We start from the raw sequence: 24,043 nt of genomic DNA on the forward strand, positions 1-24,043 counted from the left end.
CCAGTCAGTGAATTCATTATTAGACCTGTTGGGTATTCACTATGGTGATATCCATGTCCACTACTTGGACTTCAAATGTGTGGAAGTTTTAAAGAAACAAATGCAACGTTACGTTGTTTTTGGAGTCTAATAAAGATTATTATCAACAGTAATTTTAGGTTAATGTGAAATGCATGCTAACTGGATTAGTTTATTTCAGCTGTGTCAATTCCGATATGAGAGCCATATATATTGTTTCAGCTACGTACATGTACAAATGCCAAATATGAAACAAAATAGATTGGTAACCCAAGGTTTGCAAAGATGAGTACACCGTGGCAATTAATTGAACTTAATGATTTCTTGATGATTTGCAGAAAGTCTTGCTTGAGAATGTCAAGTTTATGTAAACCATATTAAAACACTCCATGTTCTCAGTGAGGCTGTCAGATACTGATGTATGTTCTAACAAGCTTTGGTCATACTAATGTATAGAACACAAACACTAAAGTATTATATCAAGGAAAACTGCAATATAATAGGTTCTTGATTGCCAAGAACTGAAATCAGATTAACACACACACACACACACACATACATATATATATGTGTGTGTGTGTGTGTGTGTGTGTGTGTGTGTGTTATGAATGGCATTGGTGAATTTAGGACATTTAAAGTGATGGATATGTGTATTCTTGTTATAATGGGTATGATTATACTAAGTTTCTTTATAGAGAGGAATGTGTTATATGGACATTAGTATACTGAGGGATTTTATAGTGGGAGATATATGTATTCTTATATTATAATGGGTATAATTCTTAGTTTCTTTATAGTGAGTGTAGTGAGTGATATATATTTCCCCATTATAATGGGCATCAGTAAACTGAGGGCTTTTAATGTGAATAATATATATATATATTCCTGTATTATAATGGGCATCAGTATACTGATGAGTTTTATTGTTAGAGACCTCTCTACTCCAGTGTTATTATGGCATCAGTATCCTGAGGAGTTTATAGTGAGGGATCTCTCTAGTCTGGTGTTATAATGAACCACAGTACACTGAGGAAATTGCAGTGAGGGACCTCTGTTTCTTTGTCCACCTAAAATGATCACGCTGACTTCATGTAGCACATCTACATCTGATGTCCAATATTGATTACCAAACTATTTTGTAATACATACTGTCGCATAATTTTTCTGTCATTTTGAGGTACAGACAGGACAGATTATGCTGTTATATTATTTATAACATAGCTTTTATCTTGCACTAATATTAGCTACACAAAATCATGGAGAAACTGAATATGTTTTCAGATCAAAAGATAGGTAATTTGTTAGAAAAGATAGTTGGATGTCGCACAGTACACATCTGGGCACTACTCACAGATAATGACAGCCTTATGGCAAATAAGGCCAATCTTGCATTAGTAAATGCAAAGTTGCAGAAACAAGTTTATTTTAATGAAGTAAAAGAGGAAAAATGACAGAAACTGTACACATTATTAGTGAAGCTGAAATAAAATCGTTTTTAAAGTCCAAACATGTGTGACAATAGAAGGAGTGGATGAAGCTATTCACACCATGATGGAACTGGAATTACTGTTGTGTGCCATTAATTAGTCTGAAAATAATTTCATATACAGTCAAACCTAGGCCACCCATGGGGAAAGGTCAAAATGGCCTTTGTAGACAGGTTACCTGTCCATGCAGGTTTCACCTTTAAAACTTGGTATTGGAACAAATACCATGCACCAAATAATAATAATGATAATGATATTATTATTATTATTATTATTATTATTATTATTATTATTATTATTATTATTTAATTTAGTGAACCATTTAGTAAAATTCAAAATGGATGTAGATGTTGTTTGCTCACAAAGTTTGCTTCATGCAAGATTACTCCATCCTTCTCACTTTAGTTAATCTTATAAATAGATCATCACTGACTTGTACATTTTTTAATAAAACCCAAACTCTGTATTTGGTGAAATTATTTTCACAATACACATTATTTTTATCAGTGTAAGGTTGTTAATCTCAATATATATAATAGCTAAGAAAGCTGTAATCCTGGTTTCATATTATTTGTGTAAATTGATTTTACCACTCCCAGCCATTTGAACCAAGGTTTGTCAAGACTGTCTGCCCTCACTTGTTTGGTTTCCAGACTTCACCATATTCTTCTTTTTCTGCAAAATTAATGTCAGCATTAATTGCAAATAATTAAAACAACACCCTTTTTCATGCTGTTTGCAGAAGCAAGTTTGTAATGGGGTGTTTGATTTGGTTATCATTGTCTAGAGAATGATTGACCACGGTTTTATAGCTTGGATAGAGTGAAAAATAAAAGCATGATATTAATGGATGGAATAAAGAGAGATGTAAGCAGAGATATAGAATAGAACAACATGAGCCCCCATATATAAAATGTAACAATTTAATAATTTATCCTAACCAAAATAAATTTTACAAGATACTTGAAGGATACACTATTATTAGCAAATGGTTTCCAAAACATTATTACAAAATGCAGTTATAAGTTCTGTTTATACCAATTGTCAAGTTTCATCATAAAATCAAGTGAGCAATTGAGCTCAATTGTCTAGCATGCCTGCATATCTGGTTGCTTGCCAGTCACTCCAAATTTAACATTGTTGGCAGTTTAGAGTTGACATATTCCTTCTGCTCCTCTCTCTATCTCTTTTCCAGCTTCCTTGAGGTATCAACCATACTTTGGTTGACTTCTCTATGCCTGTATGATGTATATATGGAGCTATTTCCCTTTTAAAAGCAAATAAATAGGCAATCTAAATATTTTGTCAGGTAATCTGGAATAGAACATTATCCCTGCTTGTTATGTCAGATATTGTCATATCATAATTCAACAGCGCACAGCCTGACAGCTGATCTACAAACCTAGTACCAGAAGATTCATTAATTTCCCTAATGGGCTATTTAGCATCCCTAACTAAACTATAACATAAACCAGACACAGTAATAAATCATTATGCCCTGCTGTAGATTATAAATAACTAACTGGACTAAATGTCGACCAGCAGGTGCTTCATTTCACAGTTAAAAGAATTCACATCTTAATTATACAAATGAATCAACGAAATTCACTGTTTCATGTTGCAACTACATTATTTGCTAATAATCCAACATGTGACATACTATAACCCAGGAAAACTCATTTTCAGCATACATGATTCATATCATATAAGACAAATAAATTCACACAGTTGTCTCACTAAATTCTTAGAATACACGATTCCTATAACAATCAAGACAACAAATTCAAGCATTTTCCTCAGAGTCAAGACTTTAACCTTTTACAGAAAAATTTGGACTGACTAATCTTGCAATGGAGAATACTCAAAATGTTGACATTTGTCTGGGAAACACATACCACCTTATTAAGCTTACCCTGTCAGGATTAAATTTATCTAGACGCCAAAAATTAACACATGCATATCCATGTTAAAGTATCTCCTCAGATTTCTGTGCTTTCCAGATAAACTGATTTCTGGACAGTCTCATCTTTTGAGACTTATTTCAACTAATACAAAGTTGTCTCTGCATCATTTCAGCTCCAGTTATTTTCTGATACTAAGACCCCAAGTTCACCCAGCCTTGCCCATCTCTCTGGCCGTTATCAAAATGGACTCTAATTAAAAATCAACCATGCCCCAAACCAGGGACATTAAAACTGTATGTTCTAGTACAGGCTCTAACTTTAACACGTTAAACAAACATATTCATCACCTTAATTGGATGTGTTTAACCCTGACCCTGCAATGTTCACTCATTTATGTACTGCCATTAAATCTTGCAAAATTCACACTGTTACAAGGCTCTAACTTTGTTCTCAATTGTTAATTTAACTAATACAGACTGCTGGGGCCCCTGTTGGCCAGGTGGTCTAAGGCTCTCACTTTTATAGATCCATGACATCTCAGAACTGTCCATATGGGTTCAAGTCTTGGGCTTGGCTAACATGGGTATATTAGAAAGTTTGCCAGTAGCTTGCCATGGGTCAGTGTTTCTTCACAGGGTTGTCCTGGATTCTTCCTCCACCAGATATTTTAACCATGTATAGCCTATCATGTGCTGGAAAATGAAATAAATCAGTAACAGCAACTCACTAACTACCATAAACCTGTGGTCAGACGGTTGTAGCCATGAGCAACCCCTCGATTTAAAGTATGATGTTATCATATATTTTTGGACAAAGTCCGTTTATTCATATAGAAAAGCCAGTGTCAGGCGGCAATGACCCTAGGCTTTGTTGGTCTGGGTGGATGACCTACTAAGCTGCTGTAAGCTCCTTTGTGACATTTCATGGATTTTTATAGACCTGTGTTATCACTAGCATTTACATGGGGCTTTATTGGTCACTACATTTATTAAAAACACAATATCAGTTACTTTTGATTGTGAGACAAGATTTTCAGCTTCTGAACAAAGAAAATTAGAATACTAGATCCTGTATGCCTGTAAGTATTTTGTTGATTTACTTGATGAGAATTGTGTGTCCTTTATTTATTTTATTTTTTAGATTTGAAATGGACCTTTGCAAAACATGCTCATATTAGAGAACAGAACTTGAAAATTCTTTTACACTTTGTATTTCACCACATAGTTAATGGTATATTTAGTATCAAACAGCTATAGAAGACTGTAGTAATCCATTTTGGAGTTTATTCTAACACTGAAATTTGGATGGAAAATTCCAACAGTGATTTTTGGTGGGTATTCAGTATTTTGCCCTAGCCTTTAGTTCAACAGTATATTCCACCAGACAACACTATTTGAGAACATTTCCATGGGGAGAAGGCAATAATAGTATACAAACATACATACATACATATATATATATATATATATATATATATATATATATATATATATATATATATATATATATATATATATATATATCTGTGTGTGTTTGTGCACAATGCCTTTGTATGTGCATACATTAATATTTGCCCTACCTGTTTGACCATTTCATCCTGAGATCATAGTTGTAACACCTTGAGGTCAGATAGAGTTTAGTAGACGAACATTGACTCATATAGGTATTTTTTCCTTGGTCAGCCTAACAGCTGTTGTTCTTGTTGTTGTACTGAAAGTTCTTTTGTCCTTTCTTCGCAGCAATATCCTTCTGTACAAAGGAGGTAGTCCCAATCTGGAACCGCAGTTCAACACTGGCTCCCTCTCCATGATTTCAATAGCTTCCCTTATTTGTCTCCTTAGGGTACTCTGATATTATCCCAAGAAACAGTATGTCCTGGTTCTTTGCAATGTTCACCAGCTACTGTCAGGGATTCTCTGTTGGTGTGTAAGTGTTCTTTGTTATACAAGTATTTTTTGGCTCTTGTTTCAAGGCTTCTAGTGATCTCCCCAGTATAGTCTTTTTCACACTTGTCACATAAGAGTTTATCAATGACCAAGCACTTCTTATTCGGAGAAGGATTTTATCGTGATATCAACATATTGTTGATCAGGTGACTCCAGTCTAAACATCATTCCTCAGATGAAGGCATTGTGACATGGTCTGAAGCTAAGGAATCATGATTTAGTTTGCAGCAGAAAGGTATTGATTCCTCTTCACATATTATAAATGGCAGTAAACATATTCATTCTAGGAAAAGGTTATACATTAATTAAATGTGTTGTTCAGAATTTCCTCTGAAATTCAAAGTGATATTTTTATTGACAGAAACTGGCAAATCCCAATGCATGACCAGAGATTAGAGATTCAGTTCACAAAGTAATTGAAAAATGATGATCAGCCAGAAAATATTTCCACCATTATTAGAAACAGTAAAACCTTTAAATTATTTCTTCTTCAAAATCCTCCAAATAGAATTTGACCTAATTTGATAGAAAGCAAATTGCCAAATATAATTTGACCAAATTGGATAGAAAACAAATTGTACAAATGATACATATCTACCATCAAATAAGGCCATCATTGCTAAAAATAGAAAATCTTTTAAATAACATTTCAAAATCCTCAGAACGAATTTGACTGACTTTGATAGAAAGCATTATGACATGAATTCCTTTCAAAGTTTGATCAGAATTTTATGTACCATAATAAATTCATGCACAGCATCTCATTTCCAAATATTTCATAGTTGTTACGAGTCACTGTTATTGCTTAAATTTGAAATGGCTGATTGGATGCAATTTATTTCCATATGAATAAGATAGTTTCTCTTAGGTATTTTGTAAAATAACTTTTAGGGTTTGGCAAAAGATGTAATGCAACACTAATGGGATCTTTTTTACTACAGTTTTAGCAGTATCATTGAAAATATTCAAAAATATTGTTATGATTGTGTGATAAGGGAGTCACCAAAGGACCATTCATATTTATGATATTGAAGAATCACCAGAGTACCATTAGTATTTATGATATTCAAGAGTCACGAAAAGGACCATTCGTATTTATGATATTGAAGTCATCAAATAACCATTCATATTTATGATCTTGAATAGTCACCAAAGGACCATTCATATTTATGGTATTGAAGAGTCACCAAATGAGCATTTACCAATGATTGGCAGACAATCTCCCATGGACAACCTTAGTTGTAGTGATTTCAACCATCAGGTTTCCAAATTCAGAAAACTTGTGGACTTGAAAAGAATCTGAAGGTTGTATTTTTGTGGTAAATGTGACACAATTTTCTGAGGTGGCAATTCAGAAGGAATTGTTAGCTTTCAGACTTAACATTAGGTGCCTTCACATTCAGAAAGCATTAGACTTTAAAAAAAGGCTTTAAAGGTAACTTAAATATAACTGTTCAATTTCTTCCATCCTCTTTGTATTTTGTGTATTGATATAATATTAAGTTCTGTTATTGTTGAGTTATACGGCTGTAAGCTTGAGAATGGAAGTTAGTCCCGGTGTGTTTAAAGGTTTTCAGGACTCCAAGTCTAGGAATAAATTGTTTATGGAGATTGGGTAATCACATTTTACAGCTCGATGGCCTTTGATGCTAACATTCTATGATGCTAGCAATCACAGAAATCTTCAGCAGTGATAAACATTCTCAGGTGGAAATTTGTTTTAATAAGATGAAATATATTAGCAGTTGTGAATTTATGGGCTTTGTACTATTGTATGAGATTTTCACCTCAAAGTCGTTGATGTCTGTTATTGTAACATATTTTCGTCATGAAGTCACTGAATCTGCCATTGTAACATATTTTCATTATGAATTCCCTGACGTATATTGTTGCATATATTCTACATTGTATAAATGATGGTGCTGGTTGAATTTCTTGCCAGTTTGTAATTCATCTGTTCCTGTAAATCAAACTTTCTTTAGTATAGCAGTAAAGATTCTGAGAAAGAGAACATTTTGAAAGAAAAAAAACCATTTAATAGTGGAAAATGACTCAATTCAGAAACGAAAATTCCATTGTGCATTCCTTTCTTGGTACAGTCTGTTTCAACATTTTTCATGCTACTTGGGAAATTCCATTGCCAACCTAGAAATGCTAAATGACTAACTGATATACTGGTGATTGAACTGGTTCTTTATTTGTATGCTTTTATTGCAAGTTGTTAAAGACATTGAAGGACTATACTGCTGTTTGACATAAAGAAATTCTTTTGCTTCTTGAATGGACATGAAAATAAGAACTTTCATATTTGGATTTTATTGTTGTAGTTTCAGAATCTCAGACAAAAGTTTTCAAGTTGTCTTATGGATTTTCCAACAATTCTTTATGGGTAATAAATTGTGTTTATTTATTGACACTGATTTTTATAGGTGATTGCTTTATTTACCCAGGTATTCTGTAAGGACCTTGGTCTGGAAGGTGTCAACTCTCCTTCTGACCAATTCTTTCACCATATTAAATTGTCATAATAGGTTGAAAAATTGCCATAACACATTGTAACATAGATTTTATATATTTTTTAAAAATTATATGCATTTTTAAAATTTGTTTTACTGTAACAAATATAGAAACAACTTGATTTTCACCAATCAGGGCAAATTCATTTGCCATTTGAAATGTGTCTATATTGTAAATGTCATTGGTTATCAATGTAATAAATTATTCTAAATCTTGAACTGGTTTTTATCTTATGTCAAGTTTGAGTTTAGTCCTGTATCTTATCTGAGTGTTGGCCAAGGTGCAGAGTACCACTGTAAATCATACTGATAACACAGATCCTTGGCATGCAGTCAGGCTGTGTGACTGAGGACCTACCTATTCAGCCTGGTTATAAGACAATTCCATGCCCTTTAGTCTGGAAGTGATACCTGCTGGTGCAAGATAGGCAAGTTCCACAGGAAGTTGGGTAGTTACTATGCTACTAGGGGTAAGTAGATTGATTGAGGAATTAGGTCCTTTATTGGCTGAACTGTTAGGAAGTTTCATAATATAAAGTCTTTTAGAACATTATAGTTCTGTTTATAGAAAATATCTCTGCACTGGATTTAGTAAAAATGTTCACAGTAAATTGAGAAAGCCAGAATGAGGGTCAAGTCCAATATTTTCTCTAGATGTATATGTTTATTTGGTTGCATCATTGCCTCTTAATTGAAACCTAAATTGTACCCCCATGGCATTCATCACAGCCCATTCAGTTGTATGTAAATGTTCCCAATCTGTGAATAAAACCCAGACATTCTTGGCAGACCATGTTAATCATGACCTTTCTTAAAAATGAGAGATAGGAATATTTGTTATGAGATAATTTTGCCAGAATTTGCATTCTCTATGTTCAGAATAAAACCACATACATTTAAACTTGCTATACGATGACTTTGTTTCCAACTTGAAAGTCATTTAGAGGTCAAGAATATATAATGATCGTTGGGTTTAATGAAGAACCATCCTTACTGGAGGTCTTTACATGTATGTTCACATTAGCCAACCTAATACTAGACTTGTAAGGTTAATTTGTGTACAGGAGGATTTGCCTGCAAGTATCTGATAAGGTTACACATTCAATACATTTGAGACAAAAAAACAAAACACCCATTGTACAAAATTTACAAAACTTAGCTTTATAATTTTATTCCCATAACAAAGCAAGGTACCAAAATACCAGTGATTTATTTTTTGTCAAAATGAAATGTTTATCTTAATAGGCTGAAAAATGTCCCAACCAGAATTGAAATTTGATACTTCTGAACTCTTGGAATATTTGTGACAGCTTTATAAATTATCATAAAAGAATTATGAGTTTCAAACCACATGTTTGATTTGTTTAAAAATGAAGCTTTTTGTGGGAATACAACTGAATACCTTCTTAGTGGTAATCTATCTGTGAAATAAAAATGTTTTATTATAAGATCAGTCTTTGGAGAAAATAATGTGGATGTACTCACTTGCACTATCATAAATATTACAAGTCATGAAAACCCATTTTGAAAATGAACTGTAACAAACAAAACAACCTTGTTGAAGCTTTATTTGAGGGAGCAGCACAGTTCATGTCCCACTTTTGGGCATATTCAGAAAATTTAGAAACAATATTCCAAACAATTTTTTTTGATTAAACTTATATTTTGGGGTGAAAAGAATGACTTATTTGGAGATATTAAGCTTGAGTACAACAGATATATGGAAAACATGTATATGGATGGTATTAAGTTTAAGTACAATGGGTATACAATATTAAGCTTAAGTACAACATGTATATGGATGGTATTAAAAAGTACAACAGATATATGGAAAACATGTATATGGATGGTATTAAGTTAAAGTACAACATATATACAGTATTTGGCTTAAGTACAACAGGTATATGGTATTAAGCCTGGGTACAGTATGTATACAATATTAAGCTCTGGTACAACATGTATATGGTATTAAGCTTAAGTACAAAATATATATGGATGGCATTAAGCACGAGTACAACATGTATACAATATTAAGCTTAAGTACAAAATATATATGGATGGTATTAAGCATGAGTACAACATGTATACAATATTAAGCTCTGGTACAACATGTATATGGTATTAAGCTTAAGTACAAAATATATATGGATGGCATTAAGCACGAGTACAACATGTATACAATATTAAGCTTAAGTACAAAATATATATGGATGATATTAAGCATGAGTACAACATGTATACAATATTAAGCTCTGGTACAACATGTATATGGTATTAAGCTTAAATACAAAATATATTTGGATGGTATTAAGCATGAGTACAACATGTATACAATATTATACTTAAGTGCAACAGGTATATGGATGGTATTAAGCTCAAGAACAACATGTATATATTATTAAACTTAAGTACAAAATATATATGGATGGTATTAAGCATGAGTACAACATGTATACAATATTATGCTTAAATACAGCAGATATATGGATGGTATTAAGCTCATTACAACATGTATATATTATTAAGTTTGAGTACAACATGTATATGGTATTAAGTTTAAGTACAAAATATATATGGATGGTATTAAGCATGAGTACAACATGTATACAATATTATACTTAAATACAGCAGATATATGGATGGTATTAAGCTCAAGTACAACATGTATATATTATTAAGCTTGAGTACAACATGTATACAATATTAAGCTTAAGTACAAAATATATATGGATGGTATTAAGCATGAGTACAACATGTATACAATATTATACTTAAATACAGCAGATACATGGATGGTATTAAGCTCAAGTACAACATGTATATATTATTAAGCTTAAGTACAACATGTATATGGATGGTATTAAGCTTGAGTACAACATGTATCTGAATGGTATTAAGCTTGAGTACAACAGGTATATGGATGGTATTAAGCTCAAGTACAGCAGGTATATGGATGGTATTAAGCTCATTACAACATGTATATATTATTAAGCTTGAGTACAACATGTATATGGATGGTATTAAGCATAAGTAAAACATGTATATGAATGGTATCAAGCATGAGTACAACAGGTATATATTTAGCTTGAGTACAACATGTATATGGTTTTAAGCTTGGTTTTGGTGTGATGCTTTACAGCACAACAATACAAATAGGTTATTTAGTGCCATGTTAATTGAGTAAAGTGTCTTGAACACACCACATTAGTTGACCCAAGCTGGTCCGGCAGTAGGATTTGAATTCACACCCTTTTGATCCTGAGTAAGGTACACTAACCACTCAGCCACAGCATCACCCAATGTTCAGCTTGAGTATAGCTTTTACATAACTTTGGCACTGCAGCTATTCCAGTTGTTTATTAATGTAAAGGACTTTGATTACTTGTGAAAGCTTACACCCTACATTACAGTTTTGTATAGAAAAATGAATATACATATACAATGTTGTTTAGAAATTTCACAAAGATGGATTATATAATTCAGCATGGCAAATAATAGTATTGCTGTGTGACATGATAATATCAAAATATGGTTAGGAAAGAGGGGGAAAGATGGATAAGTGTGGGGAAGCAGTTATGTTAGTGTATTTGATATCACAGGAGAGTCATATGATAGCATTGTGATAATACTAAGTGATAAACATGAGTGTTGACCTCATTACATGATCAGACATGTGATGATATTTGTGTAAGCATCTAGGAGAGGGTTGATGTAAATTAATAGAAATCTTAACCCACTATGAACATCTTGTGACAATTATTAGATGTACTTAAGTAATATATTTCATATTAACATTATTGGACTGATGTCTTTAAGTAACATATTTTATTCCCTTATGGGACCTGTAAATTTTATATTAGAAATTTTATTTAGTTTTTACAGTTATCTAACTGTCCCCTTATTATATGAATTGGTTACTGACCTTTAGCTCCACAAGTCATAGACCAGAGGAGCTTTTGGGATGGTCTTTTGTCCATCATATGTCTGTCCATAAGCACATGTTTGTTATTGCTACTCCTCCCAAGCTACCTGAAGGATTGCCATGAAACTTGACACCCACACATTCATCAAATGTTGGGCCTAGGTGAAAATCGTGCCACTCAGATATCCAGTATGGCCACCAGAGTGGCCATCATTAGTATTTTGTTGCTGTATTGCTACTTCTCAACAAATGGTCTTATATCATCGTTGAGTTGTAACCAAAAGATCTTTTGTTACATCTGGTTGGTCCTAAATGAAAATGTTGCCTTTCTGACCTGTAATATGGTCATGGCAGCATCCATCTCAAAATTATTGTTATTGCTATTCATTCCTGAACTTCCAGACATAGGATTTTGACCAGAATACTTATGATGTACAGCTGGTCATAAATGAAATCTGTGTCAATTGTACATCCAATATGGTTGCCACAGTGGCCATCTTGAGAATCTTGTTACTGATCCTGAATGAATGGTCATATCAACATGGGTTTTTTGCTAAAAGACATTTTATATCTTTCAGGTCCAAAATGAAAATGATGCCACTCAGACATCCAGTATGGTTACCACATTTTCCATCTTGAAAATCCTGTTATCACTATCAAACTTCTAAATGAATTGATAATATATCAGCATAGAGTTTTCCCTGAAAGACTTCTTATGTTGCTGATAACTAAAAATTCTGTCAATCTGATCTGCAATATGTCACCACAATGGTCAGCTTGAAATCTTGTTTGGGCTACTTCTAGACAGCTGGTCATATCAAATGATGGTTCCACCAGAAGACTTTATGGCGTCTAGTTGGTCCTAAATGGAATTGGAGCCAGTCTAACAGCCAGTACAGCCATATTGGCAGCCACCTTCAAAATATTTTTATTGTGACTCCTCCATAAAGAAATATTATATAAACATGGGGTTTTCATCTTAAGACTTCATATCGTCACTTGATGGTCCAAAATTAAAATTGCACCATGGTGGTCATCTTGACAATCTTGTTGCCACTCCTCTTAAATGAAAATTCATTTTTTTACATGGGATTTTCATCAAGATAATTATTATGGTGTCTGGTTGATCCTCAATGAAAGCAATGCAAACATAGGGGCCATCTTGAAGACGTTGTTACCTTTACTCCAAATCAGAATGGAGTTTTCACCAGGAGGCTTCTTGTGATACCTAGTTGATCCTAAATAAAAATGCTACCAACCATGTATCCAATATGGCTACCAATTGAGGCTATCTTGAAAATCTTGCTGTAACTGCCACCTTGAATTGATGGTCTTATCAACATGGGGTTTTCACCAAAAGATTTCCAATGATGTATAACTTGGTCCTAAATAAAAGAAATCATGCTAATCTGTTGTTCAATAGGTTCACCATAGCAATTAATTTGAAAATCTTGTTTTTTACTGAAGAATATCAGGGATGATTTCAACACTCAGCACTTAAAAGGAAGAAATTGTCTTATCTTGAAATCCTGGAAATTTTAATCATAATTCTAATCATACAGTAGAGCACCAGTTTCTTCGAGAGACTTTTTTTCCAGAATTTCAAAACCCCAAAATATGAGTGATTGACGTTTCCAAAGATAGATCCATTTTCTTCTGCATTTCAAAGCACTAAATGTTGGGTGATTACTCTTTCTAACGATAATGTCCATTTTTTGGCAAATTCTCACATTAATAGCATGACAACATGTTAAACATTTCTAAAAATCAAGCCAGGAGAAGACTTAGCAATTTTTGTTTATACATTTTTTATCTTTGATCAAGTCACCAAGTTCTGATGTTTATTCTTTTCAGGGCTTTTAGTTATTTTAATACCAATTACAGGGAACATGTTACACATATATTAATTGATTAGGGATAGAGTTTAAAAGACTAGGACTTTGTTAGAGCTTTAGGGCAAATTTCAACTTAGCTATATGTTGTTTAGACTTTTCATCCTATGGCTGTGAGTCATTATACTGGTACACATGGATGAATTTGGAGAAATATTAAATTACTATTATGTTAAATTTATCTCCTTGACCTACTTTTCATACTTTACTGGTTTTTGACAATATCATTGCAGCTGTTATCCCTGTAGTCATTAAATGTGTGCTTATTATGTTTGCTTTTTGCAGGTGTCTTTATTATGAATTTCAGTAACGTTTTACAGGTAATAATTTGATACTTTGAATAGGGAATAATTTCTGTATCAAAAGATAGGACATTATGCAAATTGTTTAGGTGGTCTTGTATTTATATCTTTTTGATTGTGACGATTTTATGGTCATTAAAGTTCACGCATGGAATTATAGGCTACTATGCATTGTTAGGCCTCACCATGAACTACTGTTTTGAATGATTTTGGTCTTTTTGTGATTAATGTATATACTCATTTTTAAGTGCAGCTGCAAACTGCACATACCCCAAACTGTTGTTGCATAATGTGTTGAATGATACGGGTCTTTGCAATTTGTTTGGAGTAATCAGTAGAACAGACAACATGGACCCTGATCTGCCAGAACATTATGCATCAACAGATCAGAGTCTATGTTATTTGCAGTTGGATTCTGCTTTAAATGCAAGTATATACAGTGCATATTTTTGCAAGTATTAGCTGATGAGTTTTCAAATTTTAGACATTAGAAAATCTTAAGCAATGTATTTCCCCCATCTGTTGGGAATTTAGACAGGAATGAAATTTGTAAGGTTAGACAGGAATGACATCCATATGGTTCAACAGGAATGACATTCATAAGGTTAGGTGGGAATGGCATTCATAAGGTTAGGTGGAAATGGCATTCGTAAGGTTAGGTGGGAATGGCATTTGTAAGGTTTGACAGGAATGACATTTGTAAGGTTAGGTGGAAATGGCATTCATAAGGTTAGGTGGGAATGGCATTCGTAAGGTTTGACAGGAATGACATTCATAAGGTTAGGTGGGAATGGCATTCGTAAGGTTAGGTGAGTATGGCATTCATAAGGTTTGACAGGAATGACATTTGTAAGGTTAGGTGGGAATGGCATTCGTAAAGTTAGGTGGGAATGGCATTCATAAGGTTTGACAGGAATGACATTTGTAAGGTTAGGTGGGAATGGCATTCGTAAGGTTAGACATGAATGACGTTCATAAGGTTAGGTGGGAATGGCTTTTGTAAGGTTAGACATGAATGACATTCATAAGGTTAGGTGGGAATGGCATTTGTAAGGTTAGGTGGAAATGGCATTCATAAGGTTAGGTGGAAATGGCATTCGTAAGGTTAGGTGGGAATGGCATTCGTAAGGTTAGACATGACTGACATTCGTAAGGTTAGGTGGGAATGGCTTTTGTACGGTTAGGTGGGAATGGCATTCATAAGGTTAGACAGGAATGACATCCATATGGTTCGACAGGAATGACATTGATAAGTTAGGTGGGAATGGCATTCGTAAGGTTTGGTGACATTCATAAGGTTAGGTGGGAATGGCATTCGTAAGGTTAGGTGAGTATGGCATTCATAAGGTTTGACAGGAATGACATTTGTAAGGTTAGGTGGGAATGGCATTCGTAAAGTTAGGTGGGAATGGCATTCATAAGGTTTGACAGGAATGACATTTGTAAGGTTAGGTGGGAATGGCATTCGTAAGGTTAGACATGAATGACGTTCATAAGGTTAGGTGGGAATGGCTTTTGTAAGGTTAGACATGAATGACATTCATAAGGTTAGGTGGGAATGGCATTTGTAAGGTTAGGTGGAAATGGCATTCATAAGGTTAGGTGGAAATGGCATTCGTAAGGTTAGGTGGGAATGGCATTCGTAAGGTTAGACATGACTGACATTCGTAAGGTTAGGTGGGAATGGCTTTTGTACGGTTAGGTGGGAATGGCATTCATAAGGTTAGACAGGAATGACATCCATATGGTTCGACAGGAATGACATTGATAAGTTAGGTGGGAATGGCATTCGTAAGGTTTGACAGGAATGGCATTCATAAGGTTAGGTGGTAATGGCATTCATAAGGTTAGGTGGGAATGGCATTCGTAAGGTTAGACAGGAATGACATGGCTGCAAGTATTAATGGTGGAGGAAGAACCCGGGAAATCCCCAGAAAGAACCACTGACCCTCGAGAAGCTTCTGGCAAGCTTTCTCACATACCCACATTGGCCGAACCAAGACTCGAACCCACACAGACAGAGGTGAGATGGCAGTGATCCGTAATGGAGAGAGATATACCAATCATAGTCATGAAACAGTTTGCATGTTGACAGTCATTCTACAGTATTTATATTATTTTTAGAAGAGTTATGCTGTTAATGTGACTTTAGATTCGTACCTTATGGGGTAAGAGTTGGATGCATCATAGCCTGGGGTGTATAAATGTGAATAAATTTAGTACAGTTCCTCAAATATATTCAAAGATTGATTTATTCATTCCTTTAAAATTAATCAATAATTACTTTTCCAGACTGCAGTTTTTGAAAAGCTCACAGTTACTTTTTCAAAAAACAAGTTGATCCAGATATTCTAAAAGACTTCATAATGTATGACAGGTAAGTCATAATAGATAATTTTTGGCATATGGAAAGTTTGTTTGGGGGTGGGGGTTGCACTACTGGTCATAGTCCAGAAAAGCTTATGGCATGGCCTGTGGCCTGTTGTATGTCATCAAATGTCCATCAGTCTCTTAGCACAAGTGTTTTTATTGCTAGTGTCAAAAATCTGCTTTGGAGAATTGCATTGAAACTTTACATACATATTAATCTAAAGGTCTAGCTGGTCTAAATGAAAATGGTTCTAGCAAGACATCCAGTATGGCCACCATGAGGTCTAGGTCAGAAGCCTTTACACATACACAGGGGTCATGCTAACAGGCAAGGTAAGCAACTAAGTTGCCTAAAAATTGTAACTTTGCCTTCTGTTAAGAAAGTGAAAAGGACTTTTTCCTATGATTATTTTAGAGATACATTGAGAGATTGTAATGTTTTAGATGCTTCCTCACCAGTGTTCCAGTGTTGTGTTGTAGCTCAAAGCAAAATGTAGGCATCAAGCCGTCATATAGCTGGTGTTGATATCAATTGTGCCAACAAGCAAACTCTTGCACATTCACAAGCATGTGTTTTGATAGCTGATTGACTACTAACCCTTTCCCAGGTAAATTAGCAACTATCACTGCCCAATTTACACATTTATTTATCCTTTGATGATAGATACATACAAACTTGTTTCTAGTATGTAAATAGCTGTTTATTTGTACTTTAAGAATAGAATTGGTGAAATGAATATTTTAAATGCTACATGTACAATATTGTAGTCAAAAAATCAGTTTGGAACAACAAGTGAACCTGTCATAGTGATATAGTAGCAGACATTGCTGTGTCTGGGAAGTACCACATTATTAGATTTTCTATTTTTTGTAAACCATTGGGCAAATATTGTCAAGAAAAATGTACAATTCATAGAAAGCCAAGTCTAGATATTGTGTTGTTGAAGATTTAGCTTTAAAATGCAGTTGTATGGGTAAGAAACATATGGGACAATACTATGTTGTGGAATTCAATAAGTTCTCTAAGGTGAAAGCTATTTTCTGACTTCACTCATTTTTGTGAAAATACATATCAAAGCATTGAAGCAAATACTGTTTAACCAGTATGTTATTACAAATGCATCAGCAAATAGTGAAACCTTACATTTGCAATCCTATCAATGACTGTTGTAACAAAAGTATAAAGTGAGTGGTTACATTAAGTAAACCCCATTTTCTAAACATAGATATACTCACGTGTTGGCTGTGTTGATTAGGTTGAAAAGAAGGGTTTAATTTATTCATATACTTGCGTCAATGCTTCATTGCATTGTCTGTGAATAGTTACTATAGTGTTTTATCAGCAACAAAGAAATTAGGACAAACAGTATAATCTGAAGACACGTACATTTGCTCTCATATACATGGTACAGAGGTTGTTTCAAACAAGTTTATAAATCTTTTCAAGTGCCATTTTATGGTGAACTTAATCTTTATACCTATTATATACTTATGCTCGTACAATACTCTTGTTTCTTAATTTCTTCTGCTCCACGTTTCTTTCTCTTTTTTTTCTTGTATCTTATAGTGTTTTTCTTTCTTCAGGCTATCCTCTTTTCTCTTTGCACCTATACCCTGTTTTAATTGCTCAATATATAGCTGTTTTGAAGCCTTTATACAGAAAACAAGACTTATGTAGAGAAAAAATTGTAAGGTAGTCCGTGGGATGGCTCCTCAACCCATGGCTACCTATGTACGATGAATATTAAACAGAAAAATCTGAATTAAGGGTAGTTGATTAAGCATTTTTACTAACTTAAAATAATGTAATATTGTTTCTCAGTTAAAATTAACTTGAATGAAAAACATCTATTGTTCTTTTTTTAATGTGACCGAAGTACACTGCATATGAATATATACATTTGCAGTTTACTAGTATTGTAACTGGATTTGGTTTTAATCAATATATACTCTATAATATAATAAAGTGCAAGACAGTTTACCTATTCACTACTGAAACAGAGTTGGAATTTGTTCTAGTATAATGCTGTATAACTTGGAACAGAATTTTCAGCATGAATGGGATAGATTTTTTCATGTACAATTTCTGGAGGGACACCCATGTGATTTCGTTGTAACGGTATGAAGAGTAATGTGTGTTGAAAGTCACATGTGAAGGTTTACCTTTCACAAAACTCAGCAGTACGCAAAATTCATGTTCCACACAGTCATTGAAACTTGGCAGATGTGTCATTCTTGATTAACAATACTTTTGATTCTGCTCCCTAACCCCAGTTCCTCCCTAGCTATGATGTGTTATCTTTTTCAATCTTTCACTGAGCTGTTTCCATTCATTAGTCCCCCATTCCTCCTCATGCCACCATGTGTAATCTTCCCCAATATTCCACTGAATTGTTTACATTTATTGGTTTCAAGTCCCTCCCTTAGATAGCATTCCACTGAATTGTTAACATTTACTAGTCCCCAGTTCCTCTTCTAGCTAACTTGTGTGTTCTTCCACAGTAGTCCACAGTTGTTTACCTTCATTGGAGAATGTGAACTTCACATGTTTCAGAAACCTCCTGATGAAAAGGTCTATTTGGTATTTTGTTAACATCTAAATAAAAAAATATATGCATATAAAGTATAAAGTGGTAGTGACAATTTTTTAAATATTGTAGTATTTAGATTAATTGAATCTTTAAATGCATGTTTAATTTTTTTTTAATTTTGGGTTGGACTGCAAAGCAGTTCTAGTTAATGGATTAATGATGTTCATCTGTCTGTTGGAAATATTAGCTTGGATAAGGGGACTTTGTATCCCTCAAGGTAAGAAAGGCACTAGTGACAGGTAACTACATGAATTATATTAGTAGCATTTGTTGCATCCCCTCCCGCATAATTCTAGATATTCAACTATAAAAGGGTTCCCGCTGTGTATAAACACTGAATTGCATCGTGGTGCTGTCAGAAGCTATAATTAGGAAACTGTAAGCAAGGTCATACTCTGCTTGAAAAATCAAAATTTCTTAGCAGCATGCGAGTTCTTATGCATTGTTTTGAAGTGTTTTCTGAAATAAACATAATATACTGGTAAAAGAAATCAAAATACTTTATATGTGCATATTATTTGTGGAAAAAGCACATGGGCCTTCTATATTTTGTTGCAAAAATAAGTATGTATTTGTGTTTAAAAGAATACATTAGTTCAAGACATAAAATGTACTCTTTTGGTCATTGTTATGGTCCTAATTAACTGGTTCAATTGACTATTAGTTCAGTTTGATCCAGTTTTTGCCTTGATTGATGTGATCATTTCCTTTAATCAAGAATTTATAATACACTGTTTAATCTTGTTAATAATTGTTTTATTACAACTTAATATATTAATGTCTATTTCACTGTCTCCAAGTATATATAACCTTCACTTCAAATTCTATATCAAGATCTATTACACTGTCTGTAAGCTCAAATGACTTTACTTCAGGTACTATATCAAGGTCAATTACACTGTCTATAAGCTCAAATGACCTTCATTTCAAGTACTATATCAAGGTCTGTTACACTGTCTGTAAGGTCAAATGACCTTCATTTCAAGTACTATGTCAAGGTCTGTTACACTGTCTGTAAGGTCAAATGACCTTCATTTCAAGTACTATATCAAGGTCTGTTACACTGTCTGTAAGGTCAAATGACCTTCATTTCAAGTACTATATCAAGGTCTGTTACACTGTCTGTAAGGTCAAATGACCTTCATTTCAAGTACTATGTCAAGGTCTGTTACACTGTCTGTAAGGTCAAATGACCTTCATTTCAAGTACTATATCAAGGTCTGTTACACTGTCTGTAAGGTCAAATGACCTTCATTTCAAGTACTATATCAAGGTCTGTTACACTGTCTGTAAGGTCAAATGACCTTCATTTCAAGTACTATATCAAGGTCTGTTACACTGTCTGTAAGGTCAAATGACCTTCATTTCAAGTACTATATCAAGGTCTGTTACACTGTCTGTAAGGTCAAATGACCTGTATTTGAGTACTATATCAAGGTCTATTTACTGTCTGTGAGGTCAAGTACTATATCGAAGTCTGTTACACTGTGATTAAGCCCATATGACCTTCACTTCAGGTACTATATCAAGGTCTGTTACACTGTCATTAAGCCCATATAACCTTCACTTCAGGTACTATATCAAAGTCTGTTACACTGTCATTAAGCCCATATAACCTTCACTTCAGGTACTATATCAAAGTCTGTTACACTGTGATTAAGCCCATATAACCTTCACTTCAGGTACTATATCAAAGTCTGTTACACTGTCATTAAGCCCATATAACCTTCACTTCAGGTACTATATCAAAGTCTGTTACACTGTGATTAAGCCCATATAACCTTCACTTCAGGTACTATATCAAAGTCTGTTACACTGTGATTAAGCCCATATAACCTTCACTTCAGGTACTATATCAAAGTCTGTTACACTGTGATTAAGCCCATATAACCTTCACTTCAGGTACTATATCAAAGTCTGTTACACTGTGATTAAGCCCATATAACCTTCACTTCAGGTACTATATCAAAGTCTGTTACACTGTCTATAAGCTCAAATGACCTTCATTTCAAGTACTATATCAAGGTCTGTTACACTGTCTGTAAGGTCAAATGACTTTCATTTCAAGTACTATGTCAAGGTCTGTTACACTGTCTGTGAGGTCAAGTACTATATCAAAGTCTGTTACACTGTGATTAAGCCCATATAACCTTCACTTCAGGTACTATATCAAAGTCTGTTACACTGTGATTAAGCCCATATAACCTTCACTTCAGGTACTATATCAAAGTCTGTTACACTGTGATTAAGCCCATATAACCTTCACTTCAGGTACTATATCAAGGTCTGTTACACTGTGATTAAGCCCATATAACCTTCACTTCAGGTACTATATCAAAGTCTGTTACACTGTGATTAAGCCCATATAACCTTCACTTCAGGTACTATATCAAGGTCTGTTACACTGTCATTAAGCCCATTTAACCTTCACTTCAAGTACTATATCAAAGTCTGTTACACTGTGATTAAGCCCATGTAACCTTCACCTCAGGTACTATATCAAAGTCTATTTACAGTCTATAAGATCAGATGACCTTCACTTCAAGTACTATATCAAGGTCTATTTACAGTCTATAAGGTCAGATGACCTGAACTTCAAGTACTGTATCAAGGTCTGTTACACTGTCATTAAGCCCATATGACCGTCACTGATTTCACGGATAAGTGTGTATGCCTTTTCACATTCAACAGTATTGTTTACAAATGACAAGCTTGTGTTTCCCTGAAAATGTAATCTGATTATATGCGTATTTAATAATTATTGCACTTTTATTTACTTAAGACAAAAATTTGAAGCAGTTTAATAGGTATTTCATATTAGTTTATTTTCCTGATTTTAGTTATGCCACTACTAGGTTAACAAAATTAAAATCTTTATTCATTTCCTTTTGTACACTTTTTAAAAATGTTGTCTTTTTGTAGTTTTTAGTTCTATCAGTCATCTGTCTTCCAATATCCATCTGTCCATCAATAGCATGAGTTTGTTATCACTACTCCTAAACTCTCACCTGTCTGTGTGGGTTTGAGTCTCGGGTTCTGCCAATGTGGGTATGTGGGAATGCTTGTCATTAGCTTCTCCTGGGTCGGTGGATCTTTCCGGGGTTTTCTCGGGTTCTTCCTCCACCATTTATACTGGCCATCATGTATAGCCTATCTTGTGCTGAAAAATGGCGTTAAACCCTACAACAGCAAATCAACAACTACCACTCCTAAACTACTCGGAGGATTGCCTTGAAATTTTACATAAACATTCATCCATTGGTCTAGTTGGTCCTAGATGAAAATAACATACAGTATGACTGCCACGGTGGCCATCTCACTAAACTTAATATCTTGACTCCTTCTGAATGGATGGTCATGTCAGCATAGGATTATCACTTACACATCGCTTATGATATCTGCTTGGTCCTAAATGAAAATGGTGTTTATCTTATATCCATTATTAAAATTTTGTTACCACTACTCCTGAGTGGATGGTCATATTAACATGGGTTTTAACTACAAGACATACGTTTTGACTTTTTGGTCATCATAAACTTAGTAACAGAAAGAAGCAAACCAACACGTTTTGTAGAATGTAACAAATAATTTAATTCTCTAAGTTATAAAATGAAAATTTAAGAAGAACTTGCTGTATTTTGAATTAAATCCAAATAATCCCACCAAACATCTAAACAAGTCCGAAAAAATTAAATGCTCCAAATGAATACCAGGTCTTGGAATGTGCTGGAGTGCCGACATTCTTCATGTATCACAATGGCATTGTTTAGAACTCCTTTAAATAAATTCTGAATAATCTCAGCATTTTAGTCTAGATTCAATGAGCACTTTGTAATTCCAGTGAATAATCTAAACAAATGATTCCTCCCATATTATATGAAAACATCACGTTAAACACATTCTGCAGAATGATATTAAAACAAGAATGTAGGAAATAAGAATGATATAACTGTCCACCTATTAGGTCCTTATATACAACCATACCCATACACACACATACACAGACAAACACACACACACATATCAGTAAGCGTGGCGTAGAACATCATGCTGAAGAGGGTTGGAACCAATACACAGCCTTGCTTGACTCCATTGGTGACTGGGAATGGTTCAGATGACTCACCGTCATGCACAACACGAACTAGCATGCCATCTTGGAATTGCCAAAGTATCACAATAAATTTTTTGTCTGGAACCACATTTTGCCATACTTAAAAACACACGGGAAAATATTCCATAAAGAGTTCTTTTAATTTAATGCTGTTTTTTCCACTTTAAATACGTCACTTGAATTCCTGTAATTGAATTCTACCATGTATTATGTCAGCTGAGTAAATGAACTTTGCAATTAAAGTTTCTCTTGATAACTTTAGTCTTTCCATCATTTTAAGCGTCATTCCTGGTATCCACATTGGGCCGCTTTTGGCAGATTTTTCATTGTATTGATTTCCATAGGATAAAGCCAATGTAGATCAATAAATCCTGACGTATTATTATGATTATCGAGGCTAACATTGACTTCATTGGTATCATCAAGATTACTTCGGTATAAAAGCCTTATATTGTTGATATTGATATTCCTTCTGACCAGAACATCATGTTCATTTCAAATTGATAGTGTTAATGGTGTCATGATGGATGTCTTGAAAAAATGATAGCTGCTACACATAATGGATGGTCATGTTTACAAGAGTTCGACATATTGTTATCAATGAAGTATATCAGATATGGTTTTTACATTCAGCAGTTGAAAGGGGTACATATTCTTGTCTTGCTTTGCTATAAATTCATTTCGTCCATTAGAGCTTCAGTCTCTTCAAGAAACTTTTCTTTTTCTTTTTATTTTACGTGTTCTGAATTAAGGCCAGAATTGATTATGCAACGGCCTGGTGTCTGCATACCGTTGTCCATTGTCCACCATCCATTTTTTAGCAAATGCTTCTTATTGCAACTGCTCCCAAATCATTGCAACAGTTATTACGAAATGACACAACCTCACAAGCACATTTTTATCCCGTGGCATACGTGGTTCTACAAGCAAATAGTGCCCATTACAATAATTCATACAGCCACCAGGGTAGAGAAATTTTAATAG

At 34.1% G+C, this 24,043-nt stretch overlaps 1 protein-coding gene across 6 annotated transcripts in view; it reads left to right on the forward strand.

Moving 5' to 3' along the window:
* Positions 1–24,043, forward strand: part of LOC149776786 (uncharacterized) — a 183,011-nt gene that overhangs the window by 71,669 nt on the left and 87,299 nt on the right. For 5 of the 6 annotated variants that reach the window (XR_016416126.1, XM_089941469.1, XM_089941466.1 and 2 more), the window contains one exon: positions 16,280–16,364. The exons of the other annotated variant lie outside the window; for it this stretch is intronic. Coding sequence is in view for 4 of the 5 variants with exons in the window: in XM_089941469.1 (XP_089797595.1) it covers positions 16,354–16,364 (11 nt within the window). In the remaining variant the exon portion in view is untranslated. The remainder of the gene's footprint in view (positions 1–16,279; positions 16,365–24,043) is intronic. 6 annotated transcript variants of the gene reach the window in all.

Source organism: Sinohyriopsis cumingii, chromosome 18 (genome assembly GCF_028554795.1).
Source record: "Sinohyriopsis cumingii isolate HCF-2022 chromosome 18, ASM2855479v2, whole genome shotgun sequence".
Classification (NCBI taxonomy): Eukaryota; Metazoa; Mollusca; class Bivalvia; order Unionida; family Unionidae; genus Sinohyriopsis; species Sinohyriopsis cumingii.